This window comes from Aspergillus viridinutans (assembly GCF_018404265.1).
Source record: "Aspergillus viridinutans IFM 47045 DNA, scaffold_3, whole genome shotgun sequence".
NCBI classification, from domain to species: Eukaryota; Fungi; Ascomycota; class Eurotiomycetes; order Eurotiales; family Aspergillaceae; genus Aspergillus; species Aspergillus viridinutans.
The window spans coordinates 1,548,403-1,565,526 of record NW_025091219.1 but is presented as its reverse complement, the minus strand read 5'-3'; the positions used below and the strand labels follow the sequence as shown (position 1 = coordinate 1,565,526).

The 17,124-nt window shown below is 51.5% G+C and overlaps 7 protein-coding genes across 7 annotated transcripts; 4 read left to right on the top strand and 3 right to left on the bottom strand.

The window, feature by feature from the left end:
* Window positions 1–420: 420 nt before the first annotated feature.
* On the top strand, window positions 421–2,130 carry Aspvir_005507 (galactokinase galE; the record flags this gene model as incomplete). The annotated part of the gene is made up of 3 exons (XM_043268722.1): window positions 421–1,076; window positions 1,136–2,017; window positions 2,094–2,130. The coding sequence occupies 3 exons, from the start codon at window positions 421–423 to the stop codon at window positions 2,128–2,130; spliced, it is 1,575 nt and encodes a 524-aa protein (XP_043124657.1).
* A 529-nt stretch (window positions 2,131–2,659) lies between these two features.
* Window positions 2,660–3,931, bottom strand: Aspvir_005506 (uncharacterized protein; the record flags this gene model as incomplete). The annotated part of the gene is made up of 1 exon (XM_043268721.1): window positions 2,660–3,931. One exon carries the CDS (start codon window positions 3,929–3,931, stop codon window positions 2,660–2,662), a length of 1,272 nt encoding a protein of 423 aa, XP_043124656.1.
* A 559-nt stretch (window positions 3,932–4,490) lies between these two features.
* Aspvir_005505 (Mcm10/DnaG-type zinc finger protein) lies at window positions 4,491–7,045 on the top strand (the record flags this gene model as incomplete). The annotated part of the gene is made up of 2 exons (XM_043268720.1): window positions 4,491–4,500; window positions 4,584–7,045. The coding sequence occupies 2 exons, from the start codon at window positions 4,491–4,493 to the stop codon at window positions 7,043–7,045; spliced, it is 2,472 nt and encodes an 823-aa protein (XP_043124655.1).
* Window positions 7,046–7,867: 822 nt separating this feature from the next.
* On the bottom strand, window positions 7,868–9,340 carry Aspvir_005504 (uncharacterized protein; the record flags this gene model as incomplete). Its single annotated transcript, XM_043268719.1, has 2 exons — window positions 7,868–8,468; window positions 8,526–9,340. The coding sequence occupies 2 exons, from the start codon at window positions 9,338–9,340 to the stop codon at window positions 7,868–7,870; spliced, it is 1,416 nt and encodes a 471-aa protein (XP_043124654.1).
* A 762-nt stretch (window positions 9,341–10,102) lies between these two features.
* Window positions 10,103–10,932, top strand: Aspvir_005503 (DASH complex subunit DUO1; the record flags this gene model as incomplete). Its single annotated transcript, XM_043268718.1, has 2 exons — window positions 10,103–10,399; window positions 10,462–10,932. 2 exons carry the CDS (start codon window positions 10,103–10,105, stop codon window positions 10,930–10,932), a joined length of 768 nt encoding a protein of 255 aa, XP_043124653.1.
* A 294-nt stretch (window positions 10,933–11,226) lies between these two features.
* Aspvir_005502 (DUF4870 domain-containing protein) lies at window positions 11,227–11,968 on the top strand (the record flags this gene model as incomplete). The annotated part of the gene is made up of 4 exons (XM_043268717.1): window positions 11,227–11,594; window positions 11,650–11,692; window positions 11,742–11,844; window positions 11,898–11,968. 4 exons carry the CDS (start codon window positions 11,227–11,229, stop codon window positions 11,966–11,968), a joined length of 585 nt encoding a protein of 194 aa, XP_043124652.1.
* Window positions 11,969–13,625: 1,657 nt separating this feature from the next.
* Aspvir_005501 (formin-binding protein HOF1) lies at window positions 13,626–16,807 on the bottom strand (the record flags this gene model as incomplete). Its single annotated transcript, XM_043268716.1, has 7 exons — window positions 13,626–13,795; window positions 13,878–15,768; window positions 15,820–15,918; window positions 15,972–16,184; window positions 16,251–16,537; window positions 16,598–16,702; window positions 16,765–16,807. The coding sequence occupies 7 exons, from the start codon at window positions 16,805–16,807 to the stop codon at window positions 13,626–13,628; spliced, it is 2,808 nt and encodes a 935-aa protein (XP_043124651.1).
* Between the last annotated feature and the right edge of the window lie 317 nt (window positions 16,808–17,124).

The following is a 17,124-nucleotide window of genomic DNA, read 5'->3' as shown; positions in this document are numbered from 1 at the left end:
ATCACCGGGTTGAATTTAACCGAGATGCGTCCAGGGCCCACGCGACACGAATTTTCACCCAGTGAGAGGCACGGGACCTCCGGGGCACTGATGCTGGCCTTGATGCCCGTCATTTCGGGCATCCCCACCCTAGCAGGCTAACATCCAAGGCATTAAGGTATTATCATTGAGGCATCGATGTCTCGTGAGTATTTCGTGGTGTCCCTGCCCCTCGGCCCCTCCCCACGTTCTGCCCCCTATGACATAGACAGATTAGTTTGGTAGTCTTCCCACCCAGGCCCTTCAGCAATATTTCCATGTGTCAGGTACACCTGTTTTTCTTTCTTTGATCCTCTCATTTCCATCTTGCTTTCTTCTTTCCCCCCAAAACCACGTCTGACATCTTATCTCATCCCCGATCTTGTACTCAGATACCCCGCCATGGCGACCCCGCAGGAACTCGTGCCTCAAACAGAATCCATAGCTGAGGTTTACGCTACGGATGATGCCTCTGTTACCTCTACTGCCCCCGAGCACCAGTTACGGTTCAATGAATTAGTTACTCAGTTCAACAAATTATACGGCCATCGCCCAGATTTTGTAGCCCGCAGCCCTGGCCGTGTCAACATCATTGGAGAGCACATCGACTACAACCTATACGACGTCCTCCCGACAGCTGTAAGTGTCGATGTGATTATCGCCGTCAAGGTTATTCCTTCTACTGGCTCAGAATCATTTGTCAAAATCTCCAATGTTTCACCCGAAAAGTTCCCCTCTCGCGAATTCACTGTGCCTCGGGATACCGATATCGAGATTGACCCCAAGAAGCATGAATGGGTCAACTACTTCAAGGCTGGTCTTTTGGGCGCGTTGAAGTTCCTACGCAAGCAGAAGGCGGATGGCTCGTTTACACCAGCGAGCTTCGAGGTCTTGGTGGATGGCAATGTGCCTCCAGGCGGTGGTATCTCCAGCAGCGCAGCCTTTGTCTGCGCGAGTGCGTTGGCCGTCATGAAGGCCAACAATCACGATGTTTCGAAGCAGGACTTGCTCGACCTGGCTGTCGTTTCAGAGAGAGCCGTTGGTGTCTACTCGGGAGGGTAAGTCAATAACCCACAGGCGCATATCGTATTGTGAGCTAACCAGCTTCATGCTGTAGAATGGACCAAGCGGCTTCCATCTTCTCACGTCGCGGATATCTCCTTTATACTCAGTTCTACCCTAACTTTTCCGTTCAACATGTCCCTATTCCCAAGGCGGATGAAGAAATCACTTTCCTCATGGCCCAGAGCTTCGTCACCTCAAACAAGGCCGAGACGGCACCCCGTCACTACAATCTGCGCGTGGCCGAATGCACTCTCGCCGCTGTGGTGCTGGCCGCGCAGCACGGCATCACCTTGACTAAGGACAACAGCTCGCTTGGATACAGTCTGCGCAACTTCCACGAGGAATTCATGCGCAAGGAGGGCCGCCTCGGGGACCCACTGGAATACCAGATCGACTCCGTGATCCAGTACACCATGGAGCTCCTGACCCAGGAGCAGGGATACACCCGGGAAGAGATCGCCAAGCTGCTCGGCATCACAGTCCCCGAGCTCGAGGCCAAGTTCCTTTCCGCATTCCCGGTCCAGGCGGAGCGCTTCCTACTCCGCCAGCGTGCCCTGCACTGCTTCAAGGAAGCCCGGCGCGTGCTTGACTTCAAGGCCTGCCTGGCCAAGGCCCACACCCTGGACGACAGGCGCATCCACTACCTGGGCCAGCTGCTGAACGAGTCCCAGGAGTCCTGCCGAACGGACTACGACTGCAGCGCCCCGGAAGTCGATGAGATCTGCGCCATCGCCCGCCGCGCCGGGACCTGGGGAAGTCGCCTTACGGGTGCTGGTTGGGGAGGTTGCACGGTCCACATGCTGCCGCAGTCCAAGGTCGAGGCCGTCACCAAGGCCTTGAAGGAAGAGTATTATCTAAAGAAGTTCCCCGATATCAGCGAGGAGAAGCTGGCACAGGCCATGGTTATCAGCAAGCCTTCTAACGGATCCTTCATGTATGTGTACCCTTGTCTGGATGATGTCTTTACGGTTCCAAGCGAGGACGTTGACTCACTGACTGCTTCCCACCAGGATTACGGGAGCCGCCATTGCCGATGTCAAAATTTAGGAGATGTATATCATGAGAAAGAAAATAAAGCATTGAGCGATTCTGTACTGTTCACATTGATCTCTAGGGCGATAGGATTGCCCTTCTTAAATCCAGGTCCAGGAGTATGTAATACATAAGTGCCTATGATTCTATTGAAGCTAGGCACTGTTTGAGCATCATCTCTTCTATATTACAATTCAGTACAGAGGCCAATCGATCGGACAGCGAGCGGTCGGTATGTTGCATGGGTGGATCTGGCTTTAGTAGCAGTATTGTCACTCCATCAATAGAAGCGTGTGGACTGCAAGCAGGAGGAGGAATCGTGCTTGAGTCATGGCGCTTATTAGGCCTCAAAGCTTGGCTTGGGACTCGAATATAGGACCCATGCTTGGTCTGGCCCATTGTTTGGGTTTCGAAGTCTGTACCAAGGAATTGCTTTCTTCTGGCTTTCCTGATAACTGAGGCTCCACCATCCGTCACGTCGAATGTTGGGCACGATTGTCGCGGATGAAGCGGCTGATCAATCGTCGGGATAAAGCGAGAAATCTCAGGATTTCTTCTTGGGCGCTGACTTGGTAAAGAAATCACTCATCTTCTTCATTCCTGTAGTATTGACCTTCTTCAGGTCTCTCACACCGCGGGATTCTCCGGCCTTCTTCTTCTTCTCTTCCTCTTCTTTGCGGCGCTTTTTCTCGGCGCGAGACTCTGTAGCTTCGTCGTCGTCGGCACCGCGCTTGCGGCTGAAATCCCCAAGCGATTGAGTCGCGAGCGCTTGCGCCCGCAGCTCTGCTATATGCTGAAGATGGTCTTGAAGTGGTTTGAAATCCACGGGTGTTTCGGGTGTGGCAAGTAGTTCATCTAATCTAGCGCAAAGTTGTGGGGAGATGTATGATTCCTTGATGAAGGAGAGGACGGTGGAGATTCTCAGCAGATGAGCCATATTGTCCCTGGTGGCGGATCCCAGATTTGATTCGGCGGAAAGTTCGGTGCCAGGCGTTGAGACACCTGAGGGTGTTGAGACAGAGGCAGTCGTTGTGGATTGTGTTTCCTGTTTGTCCTGGGACTCTCCCTCGCCGTCATCTTCCAATGACGACGTGCCTCCGATGATGGTCTCCTCTCGCTTGACGGACATCAAGGGTGTGACCAATGCTTGACGCACAAATCGCTCCTCCAAGCTCGCTGGAAGGCCCTGGGCCACTAGGCGCTCCGCCTTAGCGATCAGTTCCTTGAGGAGCTTGACCTCGTCGAAGCGGAACATTTTCTCATCCCCTGCCTCGACCGAGTCACATACCGCCTCGACTCGCGATTGCAAGACACTGCGGAAATCTTCATTGTAGAGTATGTGCTGTAGATGACTGGGCAAATCGTCCTGCGAATCAATGATATCGTCGAGCGGCTGGAAAAGCTTCTTGGTATGCGTCGATGTGGCTGGGGCCAGCAGAGGTATCATGAAGAACATGACATCAACTGGCGTTGCAACATACAGTTCGGCGACTCTGGAGATAGTCCCCTTGGCTTGGGAGGGGTCACCCTCGCCATTGGAAGTTTTCGTGTTTGGTTTGGGAGTGAAGAGTATACTCCGTGGAAACTGCGGCGTAGACCCTACGACGGTAAACTCGTATACGCCAAGTTTCGGGCAGAAGAAGTAGCGATTGGGCTCTCCAGTTCGCGGATTGGGCAACGTTATGAATCTGGCATCGTCACTTGCAGCTGAAGGGAGAACGAATGACTTGCAGGGAGTCTGCACTGTAGTTGGCACCTTGAGATTCTTTTGTTCGGTGTCGGGCTGCTCAGATGGAGCAGTTGATCGCGTCCGCATTTTGGCGGTATTGCTCGGAGACGAAGTATGTATATTATCCGATATAACTATCTCACATCGCACGACAATAGACAGGTGGTTAACAATGGTCGTGTACAAGCTTGTGCTTAACGGTAGCTCCTAGGGATTTTGCTCTCAACGCGTCAGAGCTTCAGGTCGGTTTAATTTCCATTCTGCGGACGCGACACGCGCAGGACTTCCTCGGCCAATCAGCGCTGTTGCTGCACACAACCACTCACACTTGCAGCAGCGGAAGATTCAATTTCTCGTCTTGCGCCTTGCTGATGACAGGGGATCATCAGAATAAAGAAAGGGGTTGTTTTCAACTTTGAAACACGGGGTAGTATTGTTATTGTTGCCCACTGGATTCTTCAGTTTCCTGGTTTACTCGCACCTGGGCTCTCCATTCGTGATTGACCTCGGTGCTCTGATTTCATCCCCGCATCCCAATAAACCATGGCCAGGGTCAGCCAAGGAGCGTAAGAAACAGACGGTGACACAGTCACTCAGCCTTTCTCAATATCACTTGACTGGGAGAAATCAGGAAATAGATGTTGCCATGACCAGCAGTGAGTGCACATCCTGTCTGTATACGGGTGATTCTTCCCTACTTGCAATAGTAAACTAACCGAAATTCACCGCAATTGTTCAGTGGTTGAGACCTCATGGCCGCCGAAATCTCCTAGGGAGGCACTTCTCGGCTCTCCCGATGGTCGGAGGAAATATCAAGATATGCGACGCCGCCATGAGAATATGGGGTCGCCTTTGAAATACTCGAGGACTACTCCGAATCTACTAGCCAATCAAAAACTGAACGCCGCTATTGATGACCTGGACGACGAAGACGAAGACGAAGACGAAGATGAAGAGACGCTACGACTCAAGCTTGCTGCCATTGAAGCAAAGCTGAAGTTGAAGCAGCTTCAAAAAACTCGCGCACGCTCAAACACGTTGGATTCGAACGATACGCAGTCCAGACCAGCATCGGCAGTTAGCTTCCCGTCGCGGTCACAAGAGCAGGTATCGAGACTTAGGAGCCCCATCCAAACGATTGGCAGACACGAGCCGGATGATGTTCAAGTCCCTTTGTCGCCTGTCAGACGAGCGGCTCCTCCAGTTGAACCTGCGTCCCCGCGGAGATATCTTCTTGGCATCGACAAGGGCCTCAAAGGTAGCGATGTTAGTCTCAAACGTCCGCCAAGATCCCGGTTGGGGGCACGACCAACAAGTATGCATGGGACTCGTGAAGCTGTCATGTCTCACTCCGGCGATATCTTCGCATCTCACGCGCAGATGCTGGCTGCCGAGGAGGGTGGGAAACGGGGCAAGACGTTTAGTGAGCGGATTGCTGAAAGCCGAACAGCTGAAAAGTCTCGCAGGGAACGAGAACTGAGGCTTCAGGTCAACCGAAGCTCCGCGTTCCAGTTCGACAAGACGGAGATGGAGACATTTAGGACAGCAGCGGCTGAGGCGAGAACAAACGCTCCTCCCAGGTCCCCGACGAGAAGCCGTCCCGTCGAGACTTTCAGCAGAGACGATGTCGTGCGATCGTTTCAGAATCTCAAGCCTTCCATCAAACGAAGCCAGACTGCACCCAGTGTGCGCAAAGACGCAGGCTCTGAGGGGTCACGACCATTTTCCCGTAGGCTACCCAATCAATCCGAAACTGGACCGGCATCCTCTCAGTCTCGTGGAGATTCTTTCTCCGACCTTGACAACGAAGCTCGAGACGAGGTAACAACAAAGACACCAGATTCGTCCAAGTTTGAGCCGTACTCGTCGCTTCACCTGTCGAATCGAATACTACCACACTCCTTTTTAGCTAGAACCCTCTCCGACAAGAAGGTTCTTCGCATTCCAGACCTTCTGAGGACAGTGAGAGCGCCAGACTTTGAGCTTCCCGAAGAGATTGACGGAGACTACGTTGTGTTCGGCATAGTTGCCTCAAAGTCGGAGCCAAAGCAAATCAAGGATACCAAAAATGTCTCTGCAAAAGAAGTTGATCCGTTTGATGATGGACTGAACAACAGCAACAGGTATATGGCTATCACGCTCACAGATCTCAAGTGGACAATTGACTTGTTCCTGTTCGACACTGCATTTCCTCGATATTACAGGTTATCCGAAGGCATCCTTGTTGCCATCCTGAATCCTACCATCATGCCACCGCCCAAAAATAAGATAGACACCAACAGGTTCAGCCTCTCCATTTCCTCATCGGATGATAAGATTCTCGAGGTTGGATATGCCCAGGATATAGGCTTCTGTAAAGCTGTCAGGAAGGACGGCAAGACTTGCCAATCATGGGTGGATGGCCGAAAGACCGAGTTCTGCGATTTTCACCTCGATCTCCAGGTCCGTCGGGCGCAATCACAACGGATGGGAGTCAACAGTGGCACAGGCATGTTTGGTCCTGGGGGCCGTTCAGGCCCACGGACTGGGGCTTTCGCGGGTGGGAAGAAACCAGGAACCCCGAACGGTCTGAAGTCAAATGGTCCCCAATACGACCTTGGGTCTCAGTCCTTGTACTACATTGCGCCTGCTCCCAAATCTCAAGGCGGCGGCGCTCAACATTCCCGCCACAGAGCACCCGGCCAGTCTGCCGCCAGTCTCATCGACGCCGACGACGAAGATCCGTTCATCGCAGCAGGCATGATGGGCCGTGGGGCGCAAAGCAAGGAAGAACGCTTCCGGAGACGCCTTGTGCAGCAGCAGCGCGAACGAGAGATCACTCAGAAGCTAGTCACCTCTCGAGCTGGCAACGTGGGCGCCGAGTACCTCCGCGCAAGAGCAACCAAGCCCGCAACATCCTCTCATCCCGAAAGCGGCGCCTCGTCTTCACAAGAGAAATCAAGCTTCGAGGCCTCCACCCCTGTTTCTGCGAGCAGCCTCGGCCTAACGGGCTTCAGGAGAGCAAACGCCGTAAAACTCAGCCCACTGAAGCGCGCCTACGACGGCGACAAACAGCACAATGGCAGCGTGAAGAAGACGCGATTCATAACGTCCAACGGTATCAAGGAAGCCGGACGGGACAGCCTAGGCGGCAGCTCTAATGCCATGACAAAACCTAATGATGACGATGACGATGACGATGAACTGGACATCATCCGATAAATGAAACAAACCACTTGCATACTGTGCACATCGTTCTTCCCTCACACACCTACAAACTAGATACCCACTCCTTGCCTCAGTTCACTTATCTGGACGGAACAAAGTCACTCTGCCTTTCTTGTAACAGCGCAATGTCGAGGATATATCCCTTTAATTCATACCTAGGAACGCCCCATGGAGAGTCTGTCTTGGTTTCAATAAGCCATTCCTTGCACATTTTGTCATTGATCTTGTCAGCCGTTCCTTCTTTGTACTTTTTCGCTTCTCCTTGTCATGCCAGTTGATGATTACGGTGGTACTTGTAGCAGGACTATGTTGTACTATTCGATGTTTTATGACTTCTCCAGCAATGATTGATCTTGAGCCTTGAGAGCTCTGCAATTCAACCTGTACCCCGTAGTCATATACCATCAGGTCGACGGCAGAGTATTGAATCTTTACGCAGGTCAGCAGAGATGCCTGTATGCCTGACTTTCCAGCTGTAAGACAAGTTTACTTTTCAAGGATAGGTGGCAATCTGAGTTCATGTTCATTGGGATATCTAATTCTGACTAGTTCAACGCAAAGTGGAATCGACACGCCCGAAAAAGTGAAAAAGCAGAATAACTCCATCCCGCCAACCCTCAAGCGAGATTCCAGCCAAATAACGTACCCATGCTCCCATTCCAGCTCAAGTTCAGTAGGCAAAGAAAGAAGACCGATCTTTCGAAGGGACAAACATCAAGCGGAGACCAGGCTAAACCAATACCCGAAAAAGCGAAGTGAAAACCCATGGGCGTAGAGAAAATACAATCATTCATAGTCCAGACGATGCGAATGAGCTCATAACGCAGGGGCGACTCTATTCCCTCTCGTCTTCTTCATTGCAGGGCCACCAGGACTAGCAGCTGCGTCTGCATCTCTCTTCTTCGCCTTGGATGCAGCATTCGCTGGAGTCTGCTTCTTGCGCAGCCAACCAGCAAATGGACTGACGCGCTTTGTACTGGATTCGGGCGCATTTGGTGACTCGGTGTGCTCCGCGCCCTCTCGCTTGCCTCGAGGTCGCAGGGAACGCATAGTTGCACCTGGAGACGGGGGCGTCGCAACCGTAGACTTCAGTGGGGGAGTCATCGGTCGCTGTGGCATTTCGACATCAGTGGCCTGATCGGCGTCATCCTCAAGCTCTTTGTGAAGCACGTGCTCGTCAATGTCGGTGGCCGCTTCTTCGTCAGAGTCGCTCATATGGTGTTCTGAATGACCACGGTCATTGGCGCTTGGAAAAAGTACACGCGGCCTGATGGACGAGCGAGTCAAGGGGCGAACGGCGGTGTTGATGGATGAGTCGATCAGGTCGGGACGCGCTGCGAGCAGACCCAAATCGTTCTCGTCTTCTCCGTCACTTTCGACGTCTTCCGTGAACTTGCGAAACATTTTCTTGCCTCGGCTTTTAAGAAAATTAGAATAAGCCCAGCGAGGAAAGCGGAGATGGGGTAATACTCACAATACGTAGACCATTCCATCCTTCCGTTTGATGGCCTCATCAACTTCCTGATCGCGCTTCGTCTCCTCTCTTCTGCTCCTTCTAGAAGCGCGCGCAGTCACATGGCTGGTAGATTCCTGGTGGTTGTGCTTCTTGTAGAAAGGGTTTCCCTCACTTTCGTCGATTTCGGGGATTCGATCACGGGAGTCGGTGTAGATCTGAATCTGCGAAGAAGTTTCATTGACAATGCCACATGTGGCATTGTCAATGAAACTGTCTAAAGAATAGGTAGTTTCCTTCTTGGTTTTCTTGCTTCGCGAAGATGCCGAGCTCTGAGCTGCTGGAAACAGAGTGCGAGCAGTGTCTCCGACGGCACCAACTGCCTTCTTTCGTGGAGTTTTAGCAGGCGTGGGCAGCATGCCATCAGTCATGGTGGGTCGGTATTTCTGGAGAGGACGTTGTTGAGTATGCGAGAGTTCTGCGGTGGTGAAGGGGTCTGAGCTGTCTGACACAGGGTGGTCTTCCAGTGAATGTGTTACAGCAGACGTTCTGGTCTGGCCCGAATGCTCCTTGCGGGGAGATCTGAATACCGATCCTGGAGGCGACAATGCCTCAAACTCATCGTTGCTCTGCTTCTTCGCGCTTCTGAGGCCGGGCTTGGTGTGAGCGGCCGCGAAACTGGGCGGAGGAGTAGTGCGGGACTCTCGTGAAGCCCGCTGACCGGCTAATCTCGTCGAATATCTAGTAGAATACGGTTCATATTGGTCATAGCCGGCTCCATGTCGAGGAGTAGGAGGAATTCGCAAAGTAGACGGTGGAGGGGGTGTCGTCGCCATTGTGTGTTGTGTGAGACACGTCAAATGACGGAACTTGTTCCTGCAGTAAAGATGTAGAGGTACACCAAACGTTCCAACAAGATCCCTATGACAAGTAATCTGAATCAATGACTATCTGTGTCGCTGAAACGGAACACCGTGGGTCGTATGATCGAATGATGGCTCGATGGCTGGCTCGAAGGAGACAAAGGGAGGAAAAACGCGCGACTCGCAACACGCACAACCCAACCGAAGGAGCGTTTAATCAATGGGACTTTCTGACCGATGACGCGCAATAAGGAGCGAAGAATGCCTTTAAGATAAATCAACCGATCTAATGGATGTTAATTCTCAAAGATGAGATAAAGAGAAACATAGAAGTGGGAATTGCAACCAAGGGTTGATAGATAATAGATGGTGAAGGGGGAAGGCCGGCCAAGAATGAATGCCCGGTCGGTTGCTTGACGTCGAAACCAGCCACCGCTAATTATTAGGTAGCACCACCAAGGGAAGAAAAAGAGGCTGAACCAATTGAATGCCCCACCACCACTATGATAGGGAATTAACAAATCGATGATGTACCTAGTCTAGATAGACCCTGATACGAGAGCCTAACACAATAAACATTTATCGCCGGAGGGATTATCGTTGTGTGTTTATGCATCCCCTCCATCTACTTGCAATCCATAATCAATTCACCACAAACATCAACAATTGTTTATCCGACACGCTCAACCCCACTCTTGACGTGAGTTTCGCATAACACCCGACTTTCTACGACCCATGGCGGTACGCAGTACAGCGGAGGAGATGGACAGGCTCCAGCTTTCCGATGATGATTCCGATGACCTCTGGAATTCACCCTCAAAAAGGCGAAGCAACAAGCCAACTCACCGTAAAGTCCCAGAGGAGCGCAGCACTACACCCGAGACCAGGCCCTCCCACCATGGGGAAACGCTTTTCGATCGCCAGGAAGCGCGGGAAGCCGCGTTGCAACACGAATTACAGACGGTCCGGAATATCAACCAGGTGATCGAAGGATTATTGGGTAGTTTAGACCGTGCGAAAGGGAATATGGATGTATGTCAACGTACTTCTTTTTGCCAGCGAAGGGAAGTCCCTGCTAATATAGGCCCGTACAGACTGTTGCGCGCACCGTTGACTCTGCTTCAACTCTACTCAACACGTGGACTCGTATTCTATCTCAAACCGAGCATAACCAGCGACTGATACTCAATCCCAACTGGCAAGGCGCACTCCAGGATGTTGCGGATATGGAAAACGAGGAGCTTCTGCGCCAACAGGCCGCAGAAAGACGCGAACGAGAGCTACAGCAGCAGAGAGAAGCAGCAGCACGAAAGGCAGAGGAGGAAGAGAAGAAGAGAGCTCTGACCGGTAGCGCTAGAGGGACGCGTGGAACAACTACCAGAGGTAGAGTTGTCCGAAGCACTGGCCTGGGAAGAACTCCGAGCGTATCCTACTCCGGAACCAGCTCAAGCACAGCAAGATCTGCAGCGAGCCGAGGCGGTACTTCTACGACGACATCTACGCGCAGGCCAGTGAGTGGTATTGCAAGAGGAACGGGCGTCGCGCGAGGACGCGGAAGAGCATAGAGTAGATATCTGGTGGTCTTTTGCTTCGTGTACTATACTTTTCTGAAATGAGTAAATACGCAATGACAGAACGTGATACCCAAACTAAATGGATAAAATATGTGCCTATTCATCAATTGCAGTCACTGCTGCGAGCCTGCGCCCAGATCATGTGTAAATAAAGACATTTCTGCCTGAGGCGCCAAGACAACACGAGCTAGCGATAAGTAAACATGTGCATCCACCAGTGTCTGATAAGAAGCTCAGTTCTTTGATTGTGCTTTCTATCCTGGCTGCACTCCGTCTGCACACATAATGAACTTCGCACCTTATCAAGATGAGTCTCCCGAAGTTGAGCGAGCTCTTTCACCATCACTAGGCGACGCAAATCGTATCAAATCACCCATTCTTCGGTCCCCGCGCGGGTCTCCCCCGATACCCGGTGCGCAATCAGGTGGTCTCCCATCTCCGAGTCATTTTGCAGGCGGGAATCAGATCCATGGCGGCGGACAAGGAAATCATGGGTATGGACGAGATGTCGAGGGTGGCAGATGGAATCTAGGAGCCTTTGAAACAAGTCTCCCGATCCGTATGGATGTTGAAGCTATGCTGGCATATCTACTTCTCCCTCCAGCGGGTGGGGTATTCCTGTTGCTGTTGGAGCATAAGAGCGACTATGTTCGGTATAGACACGGTTAGGGGTCAATCAGATCTGTGCATACAACTGACATATGGCAGATTTCATGCTTGGCAATCGAGTATGCTCTTCACAGTCATGTTTGTAAGTGCACCCGGACATTCGTATGATCATAGCACTTATCCCGGAGCAGATTGTCCATCTTATTTTCTCCTGGTCGAGCTTTCTTTCCTGGCTCGTGTTTATTTGCGACCTCGGCCTGATCGGATATCTGAGCATGCGCGCCTATCGGGATGGTGAGTCCTCACTGCGGATCATGACCATCGATATTGTACTGACAGCAGCTCAGTCGACACGCTTGAACACTTTGAGGTTCCTATATTTGGGCGTCTCGCAAACTCCTTTGTGGATAATGAGTAGAGTCGATCTCGCTTCAGCGCTCTTGCATATCGTGTTGTAATACCCTTTTGCGCTCTCTCTCTCTCGGGCGATGGCGCGGAATCTGAGTTGCCTGGCTGAAAGCGAGGATTCATGTACAGCATTTGTTTTGTTCTCAGTTGGCTTGTTGCCTGCCTTACTCCATGTTGCGATCCTTCTGTTCTGCCCTGGTCACCATTTTTCAGTGTGCATTTGACATGACTCTCCTGTTATTATGGATGTACTATGCATTGTTCAGTCTGTAACACCAACAGAGGATATTTCTTAATATTGACAGACATCTGAAGTTCATTCACAGAATCTTTATCTTTTTGAGAGCATACTTCCAGACTAATAGTCTAACATGCACTGACATAAGAGCATCTCGGCGCAGATTCAGGCTACAACATGCCTCAATCAACCTTCACCGTACCATCTCATCCTTCCTCAACCTGTTGCTGCACTTCTTGCCTCTTATTGCTTAATGTCCATCACAGGTTGTCTGTATCCAGGTGTCATTACCCTTTACACAGATGCTCAAGCTGAAAAAGTACCCACCTCTCCATAAGAGATTCATCCAATCTCTCCCTGAAACAAGTCAGTCTAAGATCAATCTACACCAACCCCATCCACAGTGAATCACCTAACCCCTAACCCAAAGAACACATCCTACCAGCCCCAGTAACTCCAGCATGTGCCAGGTCCACCGCGTCACGAACACATGCGGCCACCGAAACGACCATGTCCTCATCTCCTGCCGGACGGCAAAATCCATCCTAGAGTCCTCACCTGAGTCTCCGAGCTACAGCCACAGACGCAGCCTCCTCGCCATGCCTATCAGCAGACGCCTTCTGGACGCGGTGAGCTCAGGATCGATTACCATCCACGGCGGTTTTCATGCTTGCACTGAGCCGTATTGTAGGAGGGCTATAGTGCGTGAGTTGAGATCGGCGGAGGGGTTTGCGTGTATGGTTCCTGGGTGTGGGAGGGTGGGTTAGATCTGTGTGTGGGGAGTTTGGCTGGGATACTGTCTATTGCATGGGTTGCTTTCTTCTCTTCTCTAGCATTGCAAACGGGCGTTCTCGGGTGGCATTGGGGAGTTGGAGGGATACTATCTATGTCACAGACTGAGAGTTTCCACGGAGCTTCTGTAGCTCATTTCATTACGCAACATGTGGAAAAGATGCTGGTTCTATGGTTTATGGGCATAGGTGGCGTTAGGAAGACGGCTTTACTAACGGAATGAATGAAAACAATCCATTGCTTGCCTCGGCATAGTCTGCCTCAGAAAAGTTTGATATTATTGACCTCGTACCATGGTCAAGCATATACTTGCCAGGGCATAAACGCAACTTCTGGAAGAACAATCTCATACAGGAAACAGGCATAGTAAAGCGGGAAGGGAAAATAATGGCTGATTTATGAGAAATGACAAGATGAAAGTGAAAGACCGACAGAAGATTGCGGGCAAGAAGAAACCATCGTAAATGTCACATTAGCGACTCAGGAAATAGAATCGAAAGTTTGTTCGTAAAAACAACGAGCTGGAACCGCAGGGGACAAGAATCATCAAGGTACAAAAGCTTGGTATCTTCATCATTAACAAAAACTTAACCGGCATAAAGGTCAAAGATCGTGGCTGCTTCGTGAGACGGATCATTCAGATGATTTGAAGGTAATTACTCGGCACCAAACCTGTGCGGCTTCGAGTAGTGGTAATCTCGGCTTCCCACCAGCCATCGTCCTGAAGCCGAATAACAGACAAGACGTCGCCTTTGGCAAATCCGAGCTCTTCGGGTATGGCGGCGGTATAGCTGTACAAAGCGCGTGCTACGAAAAGAATGCAAGTTAGCTCATGTGTCTGCTGTCGGCTGGAGACAGGTCTGAGTGCTGCTGGCACTTCACTACTTACCAAAATGTAGAATTGGACGTCCGTCCCGGCTAAATTGCCTGCTGGGGTCGGCGACAGCCACAGTCCTGCTCCTGGATCTGCCTCCCTGGCTACCACCATCGCCGTAATATGACATAGGCCGACCAGAGTCCCTGCCCCGAGAGCCGTAGCTGTCATAACTGGCGCCGTACATATCCCCACTACTACCGCCAGACAGTTGCAACTCCATACCACCGGCGCTGGAAGGCCTGGTCTGCTGTCTGAATTGTGGTTGAGGAGAGACAGCTCGTGCCGCCGCCGGGTTTGGAGAGCTTCGCCTAGGAAATTCACGCGGGGATGGTGCTGCATCAACAGGCCGCTGAGGAGGAGTAGAAACCGAGGGCGATTGGCTATAGCGGCTCCTGACACTGTTTGTCTGATACGTACTCGGGCTCGGACTCGCGCCCCTACTGTAGTGGCTCGTCCGGGTCTCCACACGAGCAGGCGCAACCTGAGGGCTGACTGGCTGTGGACTGATCACTTGGGGACTTGAAACTTGTGGGCTGGCGCTGCGTCTCGGAACAGGTGACTTCGCCCGAGGAATTTCCTGTTTCGCTCGAGGAACTTCTGCGCTGTTTCGGCTTGCCAAAGCTGGAGCATTACCACTTCCCCTGAGCATACTCTGGGTCTGACCAGTGTATTTCTGAGTCGTTTTCTGCATCTGCGCAGAAGTAAAGGCGGGCTGCGGCGCATCGAGTCTCTTTATCGACGTATCATTGTATGCAGGAGGGGGAGTCGCCACAGGTGCATCGCTGTAGTTGGAAGAAGGAGCGGACGGCACAGGTGTGGCAATGCCATGATACCTGTCGGCGGACACTCTGGTCATGGACTGCTTTCCACCGCCTTTCAAATCTGCTAGAGCACGGGCGATAGGGTCAAGCTCCTCCTCTCCAGCCTTGGCCGTTTGAGCAGCCTTCTTGGATGTGACCTTGTCTGGGGAAGCGACATCAAAAACGTTGTTCCCAACATTAAGTTGGAAATTCGCCCTGGGGTCTACCGGCTCAGGACTTTCGATCGGCCGATCATTGTCAGAGACAGGCGCTGGCGGTGGTTGAGGCTGAGGTGCCTTGACTGGAGTGACCTGTTTTGTGGGAGACTCCCATGTGCTTCGAGTAGGAGCATGCGAGGGGCCAGAATTACGGTCCTTATCATGGCGACTCTTGCGGCGGAAGGGGCTGTTGCTAAAGAAAGCACTTCTTCTCTTCTGGATCTGCTTGTCTCCGCCGAGACCTGGGAGCGCAACCCCGTTGGTAGGCTTCGTTGGAGATTGCTTGGCACTGGGAGGCTCCTGGCTGGACACTGATGTTGGGTTAGAGATCTCACTTTGCGAATCACGGCTCGAAGGCCGATAAGCACTGTTGCTTCCCGAGCTGCGCTCTGAAGGGGGTCCAGTGCGGCAGAACATGGTCATTCCGTCCGTCGGATATGCATTGTGCGGCACCGTCGCAATCTCTCCGTGTTGGTTAGGGTCATAGTTTGGTGGGAGATGGCCTCCCCGACGAAGGTCCAGAGGGGCCGGCGGTTGCGTTGGTTTCTGCGGAGTGACCGTAGCTTCCCTGCTGGCAGGCGTTGCAGGGCTATTGTGATCCGGCTTGGCTGCCAGTTCAGGCCGCGGCTCATGATGAGATTCGTAAGTTGACGGTTGGGGAGAGGAACTGCGGAATGCTGGATTGATAGTACGCTGAAATTGGGCAACAGAAAATCCATCTTCTTCAGACAGCTCTGAGCTTGTGTCGTTCACATCGCCCCGGGCGAAGTTGATGAACTTGGGCGGATCCGGAATGTCTTGTCCAGTCCCTCTTTCGCTGATGAAAGAGACAATGTCTTTCTCAACTTCGCAATTTTCCAACGCGAGACGAATCTTCTCACAAGACTGATCACAATGTCAGCTCAGATCATCTCAATGAGGAGGTTCATAACATACAGCGTCGTCACTAACGCACACAGTTGATGCAATATTTGCGTACGCCCAAAGACTGCTCTTGGTGAAATCGATTCGTTCCTCTTCGAGATCTTGAAATTTCTGATAGTCGATTAGCATCATTTCCCAGTAAACATGTTCAGAGCAGGACGTACATCACATGCTGCCTTCCACTCCTTATTCCAGCGACCGGTAGTCTCTTCGAGGATCTTGACAGCGGCCTCGTACTCGCTGCTGCTGGTTGCAAGCTGGATTTGTGTCTTTTCAAGCTTGGCCTTGTTTTTACGCTCCTCCTGCCCCATTACCATATGTCCTTGTGCGAGATAACCCTTAATCCTCAAACAATCCTGCTCGTATCGGTCTCGCGTCTAGGGCCATGTCAATCAATGTCCATTTACAATGCCATTATTATGAAAGACTGAGCATTGCCGCACCTTGTTCACCGTTTGGGTCTGTTGTATCTTGGTCTTGAGAAGGCGCTCAATTCCTGTCTGAATGATCTTCCTTCTCTCCTTCGATCCGCCTGCAAAAGCAATCAATGGCTCCTCAAGTTCTCGCTTCATCTGTGCTGCAATTGCGGCGTGGGACTTGGCTATCGATTCCGTCTCACCACGGACAACATCGAACGACGACCGCAGAGAGCCTGTTTCGTGTGTTCCTAGCGGCTTGCGGCAAAGTGCCATAAGCTTTCGTGAATATTCATCTTCGATCGCGGCGCGGACTGAAAGGTTCGTTAGAAGTTGATCCATAAGGTAGCATCTGCGCTAGATCTCTAACGTACCGTTGTAGAATGTCTTGAGCTCATCACAAGTCACTTTCGCGCCATGCATGCGATCTAGCATAGGCCCAACACCAGCATCCTCTTTGCCCCAAAAATTGTTGGCAACTACGTAACAAAGTGGTTAGCGTCCGATGGCATCAATGACGAGACTACGATGCGGATCATACAGGATAGAGACACCGATGGAGGCTCTGCAACTGTTCCCGGCATTTTTGCAGACACTAGTCCGTCGAGTGTAATGATTCACTGATAGGTCTGTTTCATTCAAGCCGTCAAGAAGGGATGGGACCGGAAATATAGTTGTAAAGATGGATATCGCAATGCACGAGATAAGATATCAGACACCACGAGGAGATAAAACAACAACAAAATAGTAACCGATGCGAAAAGACAAAACCCAAATACTAATGATGATAAAAAGAACAAGGCAGAAAAGACCTTGTGAAGAATTTGGAAGAGCTGCCCAGTTGAGCTGATCTGGATGAGTTGATCATATTCGTTGCATCCAGATTGACAAGTGCTGGAAG